The sequence below is a fragment of the Nelumbo lutea genome, chromosome 2 (assembly GCF_056320005.1).
Source record: "Nelumbo lutea isolate HS-2025 chromosome 2, American lotus-T2T, whole genome shotgun sequence".
In the NCBI taxonomy this organism is placed as follows: domain Eukaryota; kingdom Viridiplantae; phylum Streptophyta; class Magnoliopsida; order Proteales; family Nelumbonaceae; genus Nelumbo; species Nelumbo lutea.
In genome coordinates, this window is record NC_142685.1 from 48935693 (window position 1) to 48955246 (window position 19554).

Here is a 19554-nt window from a genome sequence, read left to right on the forward strand (position 1 = left end):
CTTTGAAAAAAGTTGTGGTGGGAGTCAATATGGATGCTCAAGAAATAGAGGCTATTGCAGGTTGCTTAGAGTGCTCCACCTCATCCGGGCCCTTAGCTTATCTAGGTCTTCCCCTAGGAGCTAACCTAAAGGAAAGCCACTTTTGGATCCCTGTTGTGGAAAAGTTTGGCAAGAAATTGGCAAGCTGGAAAAAGAATTATATCTATGTGGGGGGTAGAGTGACTTTGATCAAACCCACACTTTCTAATTTTCCGGTTTACTTTTTGTATGTCTTTAAGATTCCTATTAGGGAAGCTAAGAGGATATAGAAGATGATGAGGGACTTCTTGTCGGAGCTGGGGCAAGAGAAGAAGGATCATTTGATTAGATGGAAGATAGTTAGTTGAAGTAAGGAGGAAGGAGGATTTGGATTATGGAATATTACTTTTAAGAATGTAGCTCTTCTAGCTAAGTGGTTGTGGAGATGGCCTTTAGAGAGGGAGAGGTTATGGCATGAAGTGGTGGCAAGTATCCATGGCTGTTCCGGAAATGGTTGGGATGCAGGGTTATCCAGACGATCAACTCTTGCAACACCTTGGAAGGCACTTCATGGCATCCTCCCACAGTTCCTAAGCTTTGTAAGGTATGATGCTTGCTCTAGGACTCATGTTCTTTTCTGGGAAGACACTTAGGTGGGAAATTTGCCCCTTAAGGATCTGTTCCCTTCTCTCTTCTCTATTTCCCTTTATAAAAAAGAACCTGTGTCTTCTTTTCTTTTGTCCCCGTATACCCCTTTGTCAACAAGTTGGGACCTTGGCTTCCGTAGAGGGTTGAGGGATGAGGAATCCTTATCAGTTTCTGAGCTCTTATTGTTACTTGATTCTGTTTGCCTGGACCCACTCATTTTTGATAGGAGGATTTGGACTTTGACTCCGAAAGGGTCGTTTACTTGTGCATCTTTCTTTAATTTCCATTGCTCCATTTCCTCTCCTCGGGCTTTCCTAGTTAAGGAAGTTTGGTCTAGGCCTATTTCCCCAAAAATAGCTGTGTTTTGTTGGGAAGTGTGCTATGGTAAAATCAATACGATGAATAACTTGTAGAAGAAAAGGCCTTTCTTGTGTTTATCCCCTAACTTGTGTATTTTGTGCAAAGCGCAGAATGAGGACTGTTACCACTTATTGATCTCTTGTTCTTTTGCTGCAGTCATTTGGAATTGGGTATTTGATTTGTTTGAGTGCAGGTGGAACTTGCCAGTTGAGGAAAATTTGCTGTTTTCCCCTTCTACCTTTGTGTGGACCACAAGAAGAGGGAGAATCATGTTGAAGTGTATAAGAGCAGCTCTCTTTTGGACTATTTGGGAAGAGAGAAATTCCAGATTTTTTCAGGAGAAGGAAAGAAGCATTCTTGAGGTCAAAGAGTGTATTGTTACAAGGACTATTTTGTGGCTGAAATCCTTAAAGCTCTTTGAAGATTATTCCTTTGAGGATTTAATGAGGAATTGGTCTGGTTTTGTTAAGCTGAATTTTGATGGAAGTAGTTAGGGTAACCTAGGACCGTTTTGGATTAATGGTGTACTGGGAGATGAGAACAGCAACATCATTGCTTTTTTTTGGGACTAGTGGGAATAGGAGACCTTCTGAGGGCTGAACTCTTAGCTGCGGCACAGGGGGTACAGATTGCTTATCAACTTGGAGTGCAAAACTTAATAATTGAAGGAGACTCCAAGGTGGTAGTAGGATGGTTGGCTGACCCGGGTACTGTCACTTGGAACCTTAAGGACATCTTAAAAAAGGTCAAATGGCTATTGATGGGCATGACAGTTAGAGTTCAGTGGTTGGGTAGATCAGCTAATGCCTTGGCTGATTATCTTGCTAAACAAGGGGCTACTCGGGTTTCATTGTATTGGGCTTCTCTGTAATTTTCTTTTTCCTTTGTAATGTTCTTTAACTAAAGGGTTGATGGTTTCTTCCATCTCCCCTCCTTAAAGGGGAGGTAGCATCTCGTGCCTCTCCCTAAATTGTACTATCTTGGGCTTTGATTTAATAAATCTGACAATTCACTGATAAAAAAAAAAGATAAAGGAGGTAACTATTAGAAGCAATGAATCATCCTTGAAATCAAGGTGTGATAATGGCAACCAAGAGTCTTTGGTATAGGAAACCCTATAGTGTGGAGTGAGGTTATAACAGTAGTGTTTAATTAGCAATGTGACTCCTTGGAAATGAAAAGCTTGGGTGGCAGATGCAGTGTTTTAAATGCACAGAGGTAAGGCACATGTCTCACTTTAACCCAAGTGATGCCCCTTATAATAGGTGTGAGCTCTTGTTATGCCTAGTAATTGTCTATTATGTTTTAAAAGAGCGAAAACAAAGACATTTTGAATACCTCAAGCCCTAGTTATTGTGGATAGGATCTCGGATAACAAAATTTCCACTAAAGAAGCAATAAAATACATTTGATCTCTGATCGCTAACCCTAAACTAGAATGAGCTGGGACCAAAATCACAAAACCCACCCCTATATACTTTTTGATAGAATGTATTATATATATATATATATATATATATATATATATATATATATATATATATATATATATTTGGCCTGCCCTTGAATCCTGTTAGGCTGATAACAGTCAAAGAAAAAGGAAAAGAGAAAGAGAGAGAGAAAGGAGAAGAAGAGAAGAAAGGGAGAGAAAGGTCTGGTTCGAATGAGAGAAAAAGCTCACTCTCCCATTTGGCCAGATTTGTTTAATATTACTAATACTGTGGAAAAGACATATGTGCCCCTACTTAAGTTAGGGACATTAGATATAACATAATCTTACACATCAGCAACCTAAACAGAAGCACAAAGACAGAAATACCCCTACATACTCGACACTAACAGTATATATATATATATATTATATATCAGTGATTTAAAAGGCATGCCTAGGTGCATAGGTGAAGTGCATTTTAGGGTAGGCGCCTCGCCCAGGTCCTAGGCGCAGCACTTTCAAAAGGCGCATGCCTAATGTGCCTAGGCGAGTGCCTGATGTGCCTTGCGCCTTAGCCCAAGCATGCGTGTTATGGACGCCTTCCTCGGGAAGACGTACCATCGCCGCCGGCAGCAACAGGCCCCAGGCCCACCGCTAGCAGCAGCAAGGGTTCAGTGATGCTCATCCTACCTAGTTTGGCAACAACAACCTTATCTAGATTAGATTTGCTCATTTTGCTTGTTCTAATCTTATTGTTCTTATCTCTTATCTTATCTTGTTAATAGCTTATCAGATTAGGATTAGCTTAGCTTATCTTATCTTGTTAGTAGCTTATCAGATTAGGATTAGCTTATCTTATCCTTAGCAAGATAGAACTGGAAGTCTCCCTATTCAGCAAGGAGAATCCCCTTGATTAGGACTCTTGTAATCTCTTATTTAAGGAGACCCCATTATTGAATGAGAGATCAAATTATTCAGTCAAGAGTGAGTTAGGAGAGTTGGTGATCTCTTGGACAAATCACCAAAGGCGCCAAGATAGGTTCATCACGAGTAGGAAGGAACAAGGGAAAACAGGAGGTTTTACCCATGGACCGGCCCGTGACGAGATCCTATTCCCGGGCCCTCAACAACTTGGTATCAGAGCAAGGCATCATGGGAGATCTGGAGCAGCTACCTTCTAGGGTCCACGACCTCGAGCACCAACTCGTGGAGACCAACTCCGAAGTTCGTGAGATCAAAGGTGAAGTGCGAGAACTGCGGCGACTAATGGAGATGTTTCTTTCCAACAGGGAAAGGAACTCTGACGGAGGGATAGCAGCTAACGACCGCCAACCAGATCTGTCGGAGTCTTCCGGCGAACAGCTGTCCGTCGGCCATGGAGCAGCCATCATCCCCAAGTACAGCAGGCTAGAGTTCCCATCGTACAACGGCAACGGAGACCCCCTAGGCTGGCTGTATCGCTGTGAGCAATTCTTTCGGAATCAACGGACAAGTGACCGGGACAAGGTAAGCCTAGCTGCCTTTCATTTAACAGAAGAAGCACAACTTTGGGTTTATCAGTTAGAAGAAGAAGAACCCGGGCTCAGTTTGTCCCCAGTTTAAATCCTATTGCCTTCTTTGGTTCGGACCCCCATTGAACAGCAACCCACTGGGCGAGCTAATTAACCTTAAACAGACCGGAACAATTGCTGAATACCAACAACAGTTCCAAACCCTCCTCGCGAGGGCATCCTCCGTGCGACCAGACCAGCAAGTAGATATGTTCACAACAGGGTTAGTAGAACCCCTGCGAGTGGATGTTGAGATGCAGAATCCTTCAAATTTGGTCACAACCATGAACTTAGCTCGCGCATTTGAGTGCAAGCTACAGCTCAGCTACGTAATTTTTAATGTGGGTCGTCCATCGAACTCGTGGGTGCCCCCAAGACCAGCAGCAACGACCCCCTCTTCTGCTACCAGCTGGGAAATGAAGCCTCCCACGACCACAAATGGCAGAGCGCTGAGCGAGAGATCAATGTTTCAACTGTGATGACCTCTACTCGGTAGGACATAGATGCAAGAGGCTTTTTTGCCTTCTCATAGATGAGCAAGAGGAGGAAGGGGAACCCGTCCCATTCGAACCAGAGATCTCTCTCCATGCAATCACCGGTATTAAAACCTATTAGACCATGCAGTTACATGCATAGATCGCAGGTCAGCCGGTGCGCATTCTCGTCGATTCAGGGAGCACACACAACTTCATAAGTGAACATGCAGCCTTGCAGTTAAAACTACCAATGGAACTCTGGCCGCGACTACAGGTAGTCGTCGCAAATGGTGAAAAAGTTCACAGTCCAGGGATTTGTAAGGACGTCCCAGTACAGGTCAATTCTGAACTAATTCTTGTTGATTTATTTGTACTCATTGGATGGGTTCGATATTGTTCTCGGGGTCAAATGGTTAACTACCCTAGGCCCGATTTTGTGGGACTTCAGCGCACTCGCCATGACCTTCCATCTGAACGGCAAGCAAGTTTCATGGCACGGTTGCAGGGTAAAAGAAAAGACACCGCAAGTTCATGCACTCCAGACAGAACCGGCAGCCATGGAAAAACTTCTCGCCGAGTTTTTTGATCTGTTCCAGGAACCGAAGGGCCTTCCCACTTCCTGAGCTTGCGACCATCGTATTCCTTTGGTGGTGGGTTCAGCACCAGTCATTGTCAGGCCTTATCGCTACCCTCACTTGCAGAAGGATGAGATAGAAAAACAATGTACAGTGATGTTGAACCAAGGGATCATACGCAAAAGTCACTCCCCCTTCTCTTCACCGGTTCTGTTGGTGGCGAAGCGGGATGGAACATGGAGGTTCTGTGTTGACTATAGAGAACTCAATGACTGGACGATCAAAGATAAGTTCCCTATTTCCGTTGTGGACGAACTGTTGGACGAGTTGCATGGTGCCCAGTATTTCTCTAAGTTGGACCTCATGTCCGAATATTTCCAAGTTCGCATGGCTCCCGGTGACGTGAAGAAGACTGCTTTTCGCACCCACCATGGCCACTTCGAATTTTTAGTCATGCCATTCGGACTCTCCAATGCACCATCTACATTTCAGGCACTAATGAACGAGGTATTCCAGCCCCATCTGCGCAAATTTGTTTTAGTTTTCTTTGATGATACCCTCGTTTACAACAAATCATGGGTAGAGCATGTCCACAATCTGAGGACCGTTTTCGTACTCCTACGCCAACACAGCTTATTCCTGAAACGGTCCAAGTGCTCCTTCGAGGAACGACAGGTTCTTTACCTCGGCCACATCATCCATGGGTAGGGTGTCACAGTTGATAGTTCCAAGATTTAGGCTATAACAGAATGTCCCAAACCTCAATCCGCCAAGGCCTTACGCGGGTTCCTCAGTTGAACGGGTTACTACCGCAAATTTGTACAAAACTATGGAGTGTTGGCAGCCCCGTTAACCAACCTGTTGAATAGAAACTCCTTTCGGTGGGACGATGTAGTTGATGAAGCTTTTTTGTCACTACGAAATGCACTGTCTTCAACCCCTGTCCTGCAATTACCTAATTTTGCCCTCGAATTTACAGTCGAGTGCGATGCTTCCGGAGTGGGTATCGGGGCCGTACTACAGCAACACGGGCACCCGATCGCTTTCTTCAGCCATAGATCGGCTGAATGGCATCTGAAGCTTCCAGCCTATGAGTGCGAACTAATCGGCCTTGCCCGAGCCATCCAGCACTGGAGGCCGTATTTGTGGGGACGGTCGTTCATCGTCAAAACTGATCATTACAACCTCAAATACCTGTTAGAGCAGCGTCTCACCACTTCCCCTCAGTAGCATTGGGTTAGCAAACTGCTCGGGTTTGACTTCCGGGTGGAATATAAGGTGGGATCCTCCAATCGCGCAGCTGATGCCTTGTCTAGGCGAGAAGAAGACGCGATGGTTCTATGTAGCATTTCCCAACCTCGGATCTCTCTGTTTGATGACATTAAGAAGGCAGCACCACAGTGCCCGGAATGGTCGCTCTTACTGCAGAAGATCCAGACCAGCACGGCCGACCCCGATTGGTCACTTCACGACGGGTTGGTACTGTATAAGGGACGAGTCCATCTTCCAGCAGACTACCCGTTGATTCCCACCATCATCACCAACATCCATAACTCCACCTATGAGGTCATTCAAAAAACACTACACCACATCCGGACTGGTTTCCATTGGCGAGGTATGAAGACTTCTATTTGAGATTTTGTCCATAATTGCTCCACATGCCAACAACACAAATGGGAAAACCTACACCCGGCAGGCCTCCTTCAGCCCCTTTCCATCCCATCGCAGATCTGGGCCGACATCTCCATGGACTTCATTGAGGGACTTCCCAAGGTAGGGGGCAAATCAGTTCTCTTTGTGGTAGACGACCGCTTCTCTAAATACGCGCACTTCATTCCTCTATCACACCCGTACAGTGCGACTTCGGTTGCCCTCGCCTTCTTTACACATATCTTTCGCTTACATGGGTTGCCGGAATCCATCGTCAACGATAGAGACCCGGTCTTCACTATTGCCTTCTGGAAAGAGTTATTTCGACTACACGGCACCACCCTGGCCTACTCATCAGCTTACCGGCCACAAACCGACGGTCTGACGGAAGTGCTTAACCGCACTATCGAGATGTATCTCTGCTGTTTCGTAGGCGATCAACCTCGGCGGTGGTTGGAATGGCTTCCTTGGGCCAAGTACTACTACAACACAGCCTACCATTCCTCCCTTGGCATGACTCCCTTTCGCGTCGTTTACGGCAGGGATCCTCGCTTGATGTCCTACGAGCCCGGATCTACTCGCTTGGACGCAGTCGATCACTCCTTACAGGACCGCGACGCCCTCCTCGCCGACGTCCGCATTCGCTTACAGCAGGCCCAGCTCCGCATGAAGCTCCACTATGATAAGCACCACCGGGAATTGTCATTCGATCCATGACAATTTGTTTGGTTGAAGCTCCAGCCCTACCGGCAGCGCTCCTTGCTCCATAAGGCTGCCTCGAAGCTGGCCCCTAAGTTCTATGGGCCCTACAAGGTTCTGCGACGGATTGGCAGTGTGGCCTACCAGCTGGAATCGCCAGAGACTAGCCGAATTCATGATGTCTTCCACATCTCCTTGCTGAAACCATTTATGGGTGTTCCCCCGGACCAAGTTCCCTCCCTACCACCCTTGAAAGATGGCAAACTGGTCCCCCAGCCTAAAATTGTCACCGCTCTGGTTTCAATCGTGGAATCCTTGAAGTCTTGGTGGAATGGTGTGATCTACCACCAACAGAAGCCACATGGATCCCGTCGGCAGAGTTCCAAGCCACATATCCAGCTTTCGAGCTTGAGGACAAGCTCGTAGTCCAGGAGGGGAGTAATGTTATGGATGCCTTCCTCGGGAAGACGTATCATCGCCGCCGGCAGCAATAGGCCCCGGGCCCACCGCCAGCAGCAGCAAGGATTCAGTGATGCTCATCCTATCCAGTTCGGCAGCAGCAACCTTATCTAGATTAGATTAGCTCATTTTGCTTGTTCTTATCTTATTGTTCTTATCTCTTATCTTATCTTGTTAATAGCTTATCAGATTAGGATTAGCTTAGCTTATCTTATCTTGTTAGTAGCTTATCAGATTAGGATTAGCTTATCTTATCCTTAGCAAGATAGAACTGGAAGTCTCCCTATTCAGCAAGGAGACTCCCCTTGATTAGGACTCTTGTAATCTCCTATTTAAGGAGACCCCATTATTGAATGAGAGATCAAATTATTCAGTCAAGAGTGAGTTAGGAGAGTTGGTGATCTCTTGGACAAATCACCAAAGGCGCCAAGATAGGTTCATCACGAGCAGGAAGGAACAAGGTAAAACAGGAGGTTTTCCCCGTGGACCGACCCATGACGAGATCCTATTCCCGGGCCCTCAACAATGTGCCTTTTGAAAATTTCTCTTTTTTGCATTTTTTTTTTGAACCTAGTGGTTGGGCCGAGGGCTCTGCCCTCGGACCCCCAACCACCCCCTATTTGCTAATGTTATTCATTCATTCATCTTAATAAAATATATTCTTAAAAGGCAATTAAAATTATAAAATCATTATTTTTTGTGTGAAAATTATGAATTTAAGATGCTAACATGAACTTGAGTCGAGGGGCATGGCACAAAGGCGGCTCATAGAATTAGGAATGTAATATGTTTTACATCACATTAGCTACTTGAAGTAATGCAATTGAGGAAAAAAAGAGGTTGTGGGTTTTACATGCTTGAAAATGTTTTATATCTTTGATTTTATTTTTAATTTTTCATTTAAATAAGTTTTTCATTTTATGTTTATGTATTTTAATTTTAGATAATAGGTTTTTTTAAAACATTATTTTTAAAATTTAAGTTTATATTTTTTATTAATATTATGTTTAATATTTTTTGCATTTTTTTGGCATTTTCTGACATTTTTTTGAATTAATATTAGTATTTTTAAAATTTAATTTATATAATCCATAACTGAATGGATTTCATTAAAAAAATTATGCGAATACAAAGAGGAGAGGGGAGATAAACTCTCTTAGCTCCCCCCCACAAAAAGAAGTTACAGCATATCCCAGAACAAACTTTACTTCCCACCCCTTGCTTGGCCAAAGCATCAGACAAGCAATTAGCATCTCTCTTAATCCAATGAAACATAACCAAAGATTTCCATATACAAAAAAGGAATTATAATCTATATTTTTAAACAACTTATCTGTATTCAGCCATGAAAACATCTCCCCTAACAGCTTCTGAAAAATTGTATCGACCGAGCTGTACATTTGTTCTTGAGCATTCTTGCATTTCTCTTCTCTCCTGGCAAAAACATCAAAAAACCACAGCAGGGATCATATTCCGACTCAATTTTCCTATTTTCTCATCTTTTCAACCATCCAACCCTTTACCAACTCCACCACTGACCGTGGACAACAGCTCTTTACTTCAAACAGTTTCCATATTTTAGACCATAGATTGTAAGAGAAATTGCAATGTAGCAATCGGTGGTTCAGTGGTTTCTAGCGCCCTGCACATGTTTCACAGTCAGTTGAATCCAACACTATACCCTTCTGTACCAGGTTGTCTATAGTCAGAATTCTGTTCAAGTAGGCGGTCCAAATCAAGAAGGTTACTTTTGCGGTTACTCTCTTGGATCAAATTGTTTGACAGGGGCTAAATGCTCTTCTGAACCAAGTACATTGCAAAGAGAATTCGCAGAGCATACTCTTGAATTCTCCCACTGCCCAGTCTTCTATCTGAGCTCCCAGACTCCACCTGTGTGCTGTATAATAAATGTAGCAATTCCACCATAGCATCCAGCTCCCAATCATTCAGGTGTCTTCTGAACTGCGGGAACTACATTACACTTCCATTATAACTATGGAATCTTTGTCAGCAGCCAGCTCAAACAAGATAGGGAATGCTTCAAGAAGAGGTCACTCTCAGCACCTAATATTATTCCTAAACTTCACCTGAGTACCATCCCCAATTTAAACGATTCCTTTTGAGGATGACTCCACCTTTTTCAATTCCTCTCCAAATTGAGCTTCCATATGACTGATTTGAGGCTCTCAGAACCGAGTCCGAAGTTTCTATCTCCATATTTGGTTTGTACCACCCTCCAAAACCGAGGCTCTCAGAACTGATTTGGCATAGAAGCAATTTTATTGCTCGAATATGCTTGAGTGGAAAATTGCACACCCTAAATTTAGACATTGGATCTTGATCTTGGTTTACATTGGGCTTAAGTGAGAGGGATTGGCTGGGAGGATGTGGATCTTATATTTTGATGAAAATCCGTTGTCATACTGATTGTAGTCCTTTTCTTTAATTTAGTGAAACTTTTTTTTTACTATAAAAATGATAGTGCGATATTATGAAAAACTCAAAAGGTTGTTGATTAAACTTTCCTCAAAAAATCCGTTCTACTTTTCTTGCTTTAATGAAATTTGGTTAAACTTTTCTCAAAAAAATCAAAGCTTGGCATTCTTGTCTTACAATGTAGGTTCTGATATCATTATATCAAATCTCAAGAATTGATTGTGGAAGATGTTCCTCATTGCCCTTTCATTTCTCTGGTTTGGTACCATTTTCTTAACTTTTTATGGGTTCATTGGGTCTTCCCCTTTGTCTTGGGCTGAGCTTCTTTCTGCTTGAAGGGTTGCTGTATTTTTGGTTAAAGGTTCTTTGGAAGTGCTTACCTTTTTCCATTTGTTGGGTGATTTGGAAAGAGTGGAATAGCAGTTTTTTTTTGGGCGAAACTAGAGCCCCTGGAAGTGGTTATTGGTAGGGGGGATTGGTTCAGGGAGTTCTGATTAGCCATTTTTCAGATCATTGGTCAGCAATCTTGTTTTGATCTTATATGTATAGGAGGTAATGTAAATGTTATATATATGTGTGTGTGTGTGTGTGTGTGTGTGTGTGTGTGTGTGTGTGTGTGTGTGCATGTATTTACATTCTCGAGGACTGCTTGCCCTCCTATATATTTTATTTTCACACTCAATACAATACTCTTTTCACCTTTCAAAAAGACTGATATGGATTGAGATATTAAATTGGATTTAGAATGTACGTTGAAGGAGGTGTTAGGGGAAGCACATGGTTTGGATGGGGGATTGTTGTTGATAAGAATTTGGTTTGTTCTTTTTAGGTGGTGAAGAACTTGCCAGAAAGGTGTTTGTGGAGTTAAGAAGAGCAGAGAATTAAAAATTTTAAAACCACAGCTTCTGTTTCCAAGAATTCATCAGGGCAGAGCTTTCTAAGAAGTTGGGGGGAAAGGGAGGATGGAGGCTTAAATATTGGGATGGTAAGATTCATGAAATGGATATATATTTAAAGCAATGAGATGGAGGTAAAGGATTAGAGGTTAATGTATTGGGTGGCTTAGGCCTTTTTTTGGGGTGGGTGGGTGGGGGGGATAGGCTGTTTTCTGTTGGAGGGATGACAGTCTATGGTGTTGTAAGTTGGTAAGGAGGGGGTTGTGTTGGGCTTTTCTTTGTATTTTGTTACGGGGTGTTGTAAGGAGTACCTCTTCTGTTTCAGTTTTTTTTCATGGCAATTTCTTATTACCTGAAATTGCATCTTCTTTTTTTTTTTCGTTTAATGTAATTTATCTTTACTATAAAAAAATATGATCATGTGAGTTTTCTCAGGACACTAGCATCTATTTTGGTTGGTTGTTTCTGTGTGATTTTAATGCACATATAAATCCAAACTGACTTTGTTATGGTTTTCTGTAAAGACGTGTTTGATGCCAACTTCTAAGTTGGTTATTGTTCATTGTGTCTGCATCTGCAATAAAAAAATTTCTTTCTGCTACTTGGATGTAGGTCATTTACCTTTGACATTTAGAACTCCTCCTGTTAGTCCCCCTCGACAAAGTTACTTGACAGGAATGCGAAGAGTTTGTTCTTTAGAGTTCAGGCCAAACCTACCGGCCTCTCCTGACTCGGGATTAGCTTGTCCACTTTTGGGTTCTAGTGCATCTTCTGGGACTTCAGAGCGTAGTTTGCTCCCACAATCAACTATCTACAACTGGAGTTGTGGTCATTTCTCAAGGCCACTCCTTACTGCTGCAGATGAGAATGAAGAAATATTGGTTAGAAGAGAAGAGAGAGAAAAATATGCTTTGGATCGAATAGCAAAATGCCAGCATTCTTGTGAGTCTTTGTGATTTATCAAGACATGGGCCTTTATTGTTTTTCTTTTTCTTTTGTTAAGTTTGAACTTATGTAGTGCAGAAAATGTAGTGATCATGAACCATCTCTGTTTTGCAGCTGTAAGCAAACTTCATAATCAAATTGCTAGTTGGGATACCAAGTTTGAAATGGGTACAAAGACAATTCTTCTACAACCTTTCTCTCCTGTCGTAATTGCTGCAGATGAGAGTGAAAGAATTAGGTACAGCATACGTCCTGTCTCTATTCCTGTTTAGTATTGTCCTCATTGAAGCAAATAGACTGTCATATGCAATGTCATTTACATGAATGTAAATGTTTTCATTTATCACCATTCTTACCTGTGTCTGCACATGCATGCATGTGCTTGCACAGTTGAGTGCACTAGCACACACAGCTGTACATGGATGGGTGCATGTGCATCTTGGGTCTTCATGGATAGTTATCTGATGATACATACCACTAATAATCCCCTTGCGGGAATCAGATCCACGTCTATGCTGGAGCGAACCAGCTAACATACCAACTGAGCCACCCCTCGGTAAACTTTTTGCTTTTCTGTGCATGCTGAAAAGGGTACATCTGTGTTTTATGTGAACAATCATTCCCATCTGTGCTGATTGAAATTCCCTAGATGTATTGATTATTTACTTGGATCTGTAATATTTTTTTGTTTGTTGTTTATGATGTTTCACATTTATATTAACTTATTCTTATATTTTGGTTATTTCTCAGGGTATGGAACTATGAGGAAGCTACTCTGCTCAACAGCTTTGATAACCATGATTTTCCTGACAAAGGAATTTCAAAGTTGTGTCTTGTAAATGAGCTTGATGAGAGTTTGCTTCTTGTTGCTTCATGTAAGATTCTTATCTGGTATTTTTGATAAGCAGTATGATAGTTATGGTGGCAATTGTTATATGGAAATAACATTTGGAAAGGCGTAAGTCTTGAGAAATAACATTTAGCTTCAAAAAGATAAATATAAATACATAAGCATATTATTACATGGGATACCTGTACTTTTATCCATGCCAAGTATTTTAGAAAATGGAGATTTCTATCCCCATTTCCTGTATCAATGCCTGTATCCGTATATGTATGTGGGTATCATAGACATGGGCATGACATCCATTTTCAGGTGTTCATGTGACAGTGTAGTAAGCCACTTTCACGGGATGTATATTTAGATGAATCTAATGGTATGCTTATTTAAAGGTGATGGAAACATTCGAATATGGAAAGATTACAGTATAAAAGAAAAACAAAAGCTGGTAACTGCGTTCTCTTCGATTCAAGGCCATAGACCTGGAGTACGGAGTGTCAATGCTGTTGTGGATTGGCAGCAGCAATCTGGGTATTTGGTATGTTCTTATTTCAAGACTGTTGATAGTATTAATTGTACTGTTGATCCATAAATGTTTGTTGATTTTGTTCAAATTTCTCGTGTTACATCAACCAGTATGCTTCTGGGGAGATATCATCAATCATGCTTTGGGATCTAGATAAAGAGCAACTTGTTAGTTCCATTGCTTCATCATCAGAGAGCAGCATCTCAGCATTGGTTAGTTTGTGCCCATTTGGCCCTGCATGTACTTTCCCTTATTTGCTGGCTACTGTAAAGGGTTATATTGAAGAATCTAGAATGTGGTGATGCTTTATTCTATGTGTGTGTGTGTGTACTGTGTACACAAGAGAATGTGGGTAATTGGTAATTCTATCCACTCCATTTCACCTTTGGGTTTCCTAGGATCGCTCCTTGGGATTGCCTATAATAAGAGTTGGTCTTCCACCTGTGAAGACACCATGAGGGTCAGTGCACTTTACATAGCATGTAAAATGCACTAAATCTTCACCATGTCTCCATGGATAAGGCTATGTGGTACACACCTCTAGGTGCTTCTAGGGACAAGGAGTGATTTGGAGGGTTCTGTGTCTCTAAATAAAATGGGGATGCAAGGTCCTCACCTGAATACAGATGAGAGGTAAGAGGAGGAAGACAGAAGATTTGGAGAGTACTAATTTCAGTGCCCTTTGTTGACACAATTCTGCTTTATATAGGCTTACATTACTTACACCATTTAGTTAAAACTAACTTCCTGTCTGACTTGTATATGCTACTTGGCACCTTGATCCCGTTGCAAAAACTTGCTGAAGTGTGGGAAAATGATCATCTTGGGAGGCGCTTATCCGCATGGGCCTGGGCTATGGCTGTGGCCTTAACACTAACATATTGATGTCAGACATAATATGTACAGAACTGGATATTGCTTGGACACTCTGATTAAAAAACTAGATACATAATCATGATATAAGCATATTAAATCCTACCTGTATTCTTGTCCAGGATCTTAGGAAATTAGAGTTGTTTATTGTTTCCTTTATCCATGTTCGTGTCAGTATCCATATCTGAGCATCATCAATGGTCAGTTTGTTTCTCATATAGTCCTATTTCTTTGGTATTACATAACACTCGTCATAGGGTGGGGGGTGGGGGTGGGGGGAAGAGCAGGGTGCATGTGAGGTCCACTGACCTTACCATGGGGAGATCCTACTTTAATTTGTATGCATTATTTTGCTTTTGATGGTTTTAATGAGTGTACGCTATTTTGTAGTCTGCTTCTCAAGTTCATGGGGGTCAGCTGGCAGCTGGCTTTGTGGATGGTTCTGTGAGACTATTTGACATCCGCACTCCTGAAATGTAAGCCTGCTTCTCTTCGCATGGAATAATTATCCAAATTACACAATCTTTGAACATTTTGTATGTGGTTTCAAGTGTTTTACCTGAAGTTCCTCTTCATCCTCTCTGCCTTGTAATGTTTCATGCTATCATTTTAATTACTTTTACTTTTTTGCATGTTTCTTTGAATCATAGGCTTGTTTGTGCTACACGGCCACACACACAGAGAGTAGAAAGAGTAGTGGGAATTGGCTTTCAACCTGGTTTAGACCCAGCAAAGGTATGCTTAGGTGCTTTAGTTGGTTTGAGATGTAAATAAGTGAAATTTTATTTAATATGTACTTCATATGCCTCTTCATATATTTAATTTTCTGAGGAGTGCTAGCGACAACCATTTTTGCAGTTGTCCCATAGCACTCTCCATATACTGGTAACATATAGGAATGGCAACAGGGTGGGGATACTATTATATATATAATCGGGGTCGGGCTGGGGTGGGGACTTCATTCCCCATCCCCAACCCGATGGGGTCGGGGAGGTCGTGTACTCGGTGGGGATGGGGAAAATTGCCATCCCTAGTAACATGTAACCTCTGATATGTGTTTTTGTAGTTTAGTTGTATTGCCGTGTTTTGTCATGGGAAGTGCATTAGAGATTGTAGTCATTATTTCTGTGTTTTAACTCTCCTAAAGATATTTCATTTAGTTTGATTCAACTGTGGATTACAATGTTTCAGATAATGGAGATACTAGTCTTAATTAGGGGAAGTATCTTTGGTGATTACTTGATATTTTGTTATAATGGTTTTTGAGATCATTGCAAGTCTGGTCTTTTCTGATAATTTATAAATATGCAATGCCTATTTTTTTTGGTAAAGATGTATTGCTAAAGCTCTGTTACATTTGAAGGGGCGAGAAGAGCTTGGGGCAGATCAATGAAAGACATTGATTGTAGTACTAAGAAATGAATCAAGTGTTTATAATTTTACAATGGATATTTGATACCGAACATAATGGAATGGCGGAACAGGATTCATGTTGCTGATCTATATAGTTTGCACAGGGTTTAGATGATGATAAAGTATTGCTAAAACATAAATATCCAAAGTAATGGTACAATGATGGCCTTTGGATTGGGAAAACTATTGGTAGAAGGCTTTATTCTACATCATTTATAAGGATGAAGTTTACATCTTTGACAACCATTCTGAAGTCTTAATTTCTTTGATTTCTATGCAGATTGTGAGTGCATCACAAGCTGGTGACATTCAGTTTCTAGATATTAGAAATCAAGCTGATGCATACCTCACAATTGATGCCCACAGGGGCTCACTCACAGCATTGGCTGTCCATCGTCATGCCCCTATTATTGCCAGTGGCTCAGCAAAGCAGCTCATCAAAGTCTTTAGCCTAGATGGCGGACAACTAGGTACCATCCGGTACCACCCTACTTTCATGGCCCCGAAGATTGGATCTGTAAGCTGTCTCACCTTCCATCCTTACCAAGTCTTGCTTGCTGCTGGTGCTGTGGATGCTTGTGTCTCAATTTATGCCGACGACAGCACCCAAACAAGATGATCACTTTCAATGGCTCAAGTTCCTATTTGTGGGGGTAATGCAGGCACTTGAACATGCATCTCAATCTTGCTGATGTGACTTTATGGGGTCATTTAGATCATTGAGCTGATTACCTCCTGTTCCTTCACATTGGAGGACGCAGATCAGGTGCACATGTGAAAATTGTATGTTACATATTCATTAGCCTCCACACCAAGGGTTGCACATCTGTTGAAAGAATTTAATACCCTGGGGGCTTTGGCCAATAATCGGTTATATAGGCAAAAGATGTAAATATTTTTGCTTTTTCTTCCTTGTTTTCTCCCTTTCCATCCCTTTGTTCAATTTGTAAAGACGGGATACTCGGTATCATTATTATAAATTAAGTGCTGCAAACTCTGGAAGTGGCGAGTTTGTGCTTCACCCTGCACAAACATGGGGCTTCAAACCCTCCACTTCCTGAGCTTGTATATTGTTTGGCTGAGCACCACTTGAGAGTAATTAACAAATCTTGCAGATGAAACTCTTGTAGATTCTGAATCTCTGATTGAGTTATATATGCTAATATTGATCGACCCTGGTTTGTTCGCTCAAAATGGTATTTTTTTTGTATGGTTCTTTGAACCATGGTAGGAAAAGTGGCAAAGGCCCCATTTGGTAGAATCTTATTCATTTTTATCTGTGGCAAGTATTAAAGTATTAGTATCGGGTATCGTATCGGATAACTTTGATATGGATACGGATATACTTGGAAAATGTATGGATACGAATGAAAAATATGGAAACGTTAAGAAAATGCACAAATTTTATAAATATATTAATAGTATTAACTTTAATGTCAAAACAATTATAAATAGTATATAAATACATAGGAGTTGTTTATTTAAACATACATATATATGTTATATATTATAAAGATTTTTACAAATTAATATATGCACAAAGTCAATATTATTTTATTATCTATTAAAATGTGCTTATGTAACTATTATATTTGATTTATTATATCATTTTTTCTATTTTTCTATTTTATTTTTAACATTAACAAAAAAATGCAACTAAAAAATTAAATTTTAAATGTTTGATAAATAATACTTATGTTTTTGTGAACAATAAATATGTTATTATAAAATGTAAATTAAAATATTAATTAATAATTTATAAAGTATATAATCTTAACTTAAAATATACCAAATCTATTAAAATTTTGAAAATGCATATTTTATGAAAATTCATAAATTTTAAATACTAAAATAGTTATTCCATTATTAATATTTTATTTTTATAAAAATTCGAAGTTAAAAATCATTTTTTATAAAAAATGTAGGTTAATGGAGTTGATAAATTCAATTTATTTTATATTTTACTTTTATTTTTGTAAATAATAATTTAATGTAAATTAAAACATTAATTAATAATTTATAAAAGTTTAAGATATATACCACATGCAAATTTATAAAATTTAAGTATTAAAATAAATATTCTATTATGAGTATTTTATTTGTATAAATTTGTAAGATTAAAATTCATTTTTGATATATATATATGTGGATTTTATAAATTGTTTATTTTATTTATTTATAAAATATTAATTTTGAATATTATTCTTTTTAATTTATAGTTGAAGTTTTTGAAAATAAATGTATGTTATTTTTTGTTTGCATGTAAACATTAAGCTTAATAAAAGTTATTTTATTTTACTTGCTAACATGAAATAACAAATAGCTTTGTGGTTACTGTATGCCTAAGCATTGGGTGTGCATTGACCAATGTAGGTTCAATTCATGCTATTTTCATTTTTTTTTTTATTGTGAGATAGTGTGTCATTGGTTGAAACCATAGTCGATATACTTTTGTATCGGTACGTATCGGCCGATACTATGAGATATGCATTGATATGGTTTTCGGCATACAGTGGTAATGTATACAGCCCTTCTAGCCAGAAATGTTTTATTTTTGAATAAAAAGTAATAACAAAAAATAACAAAATGAAGATCTGAACCATAGGTGCCTTGAATGCCGAAAACCAAGATGAAACAAGTAACTTCGGATACTCATTCAAAGAAATCTACGTAAAACAAATAGTTGTATTCTGAGATGAAACGAAACAACTCTGGAAGTTAAAAAATCCTTCCTCAACGGCTCAACTTCAAGTCAACAAATTGTTTGTTTGGAAGATATTTTACTAACAAGGGATTATATTTACAGGTTTGTCCCACTTCAAGAGAGATCACACCCAATCTGTGCTGAAGTTGTGGAAACAAGCATCCAGTCTTCTTCTCTGCCCGGGAGTCCAGCCTGTGTGGTTTGGCTCATGGCTTCATTTCAAACCACTGGAAATTCGGGCCACAGAAATATCTGAGTTTATCTATCATTGGTGGAAGCTCGACAATTCTGTAAAAGACAATGAAAAGGGACATTTATTTATGGGAGCAATTATTACGAGGCAAATCTGGTTTGCTCGTAATGCCGTAATTTTCGAGGGAGCTCACTTCGATCCGTATAAGATCATTACCTCAGCCCATACACAGATCTCCTTTGCTCTGAACAACAATCAACAGCGTCTTATCGGAACTGCTACCTCTACTCCTTGGATGGTGCAGTGGCAAAGCCCCCCTGTGGGAACGGTGAAAATTAATGTTGATGCCGCTGTTAATGCTACAAGCCTACAACAGCTTCTGTAGGGCTTGTAGTCAGAGATCATAGCGGTTTGTTCTTGTTTGCTCGTGCTTTACCTATCTCTCTGTGTGACCATGGCCTAACATTCGCCTTACAAATGCAATTTTCGCATGTTATTATTGAGGGTGATGCTCTACAGATAGTCAATCTTCTGTTGGCTGGTTCTTGTAACCCACCGTGGAGACTGCACGTTATAGTCTCAGATCTCCAGCACCCTTCTTTCTCGGTCAGACATGTTTCTAGAAAAGCTAATGGCAGCAAGAAAGAGTCTCATTTTAAATAGCTGTTTTACTTGGTCTGTAATCCCTGACTTTCTCACTACTATCATTGTAACCGACTCTTCTTACCAGATTGATAAATGAATCAGCCTATAACTTTCAAAAAAAAAAGGAGGGCTTTGCCTCATCTATCAATGACTTCTTCTGGGATGGTTGGACGACAAAAATCGGATTCAAGTACTCTAGAGGAATTCATTTCCAA

At 40.3% G+C, this 19554-nt stretch overlaps 1 protein-coding gene across 5 annotated transcripts in view; it reads left to right on the forward strand.

The window, feature by feature from the left end:
• The window catches only part of LOC148870508 (regulatory-associated protein of TOR 1-like), a 51810-nt gene extending 34914 nt beyond the window's left edge, over nt 1-16896 (forward strand). For 3 of the 5 annotated variants that reach the window (XM_088971371.1, XM_088971370.1, XM_088971372.1), the window contains 8 exons: nt 11812-12141; nt 12259-12382; nt 12895-13019; nt 13378-13523; nt 13622-13723; nt 14775-14860; nt 15035-15119; nt 16078-16896. In XM_088971371.1, coding sequence (XP_088827497.1) covers nt 11812-12141; nt 12259-12382; nt 12895-13019; nt 13378-13523; nt 13622-13723; nt 14775-14860; nt 15035-15119; nt 16078-16416 — 1337 coding nt within the window. In that variant the 3' untranslated portion in view covers nt 16417-16896. Of the gene's footprint in view, nt 1-11811; nt 12142-12258; nt 12383-12894; nt 13020-13300; nt 13524-13621; nt 13724-14774; nt 14861-15034; nt 15120-16077 lie in introns of those variants that run through there. The other 2 variants (XM_088971373.1, XM_088971374.1) reach the window with 2 other exon arrangements.
• Nucleotides 16897-19554: the final 2658 nt, after the last annotated feature.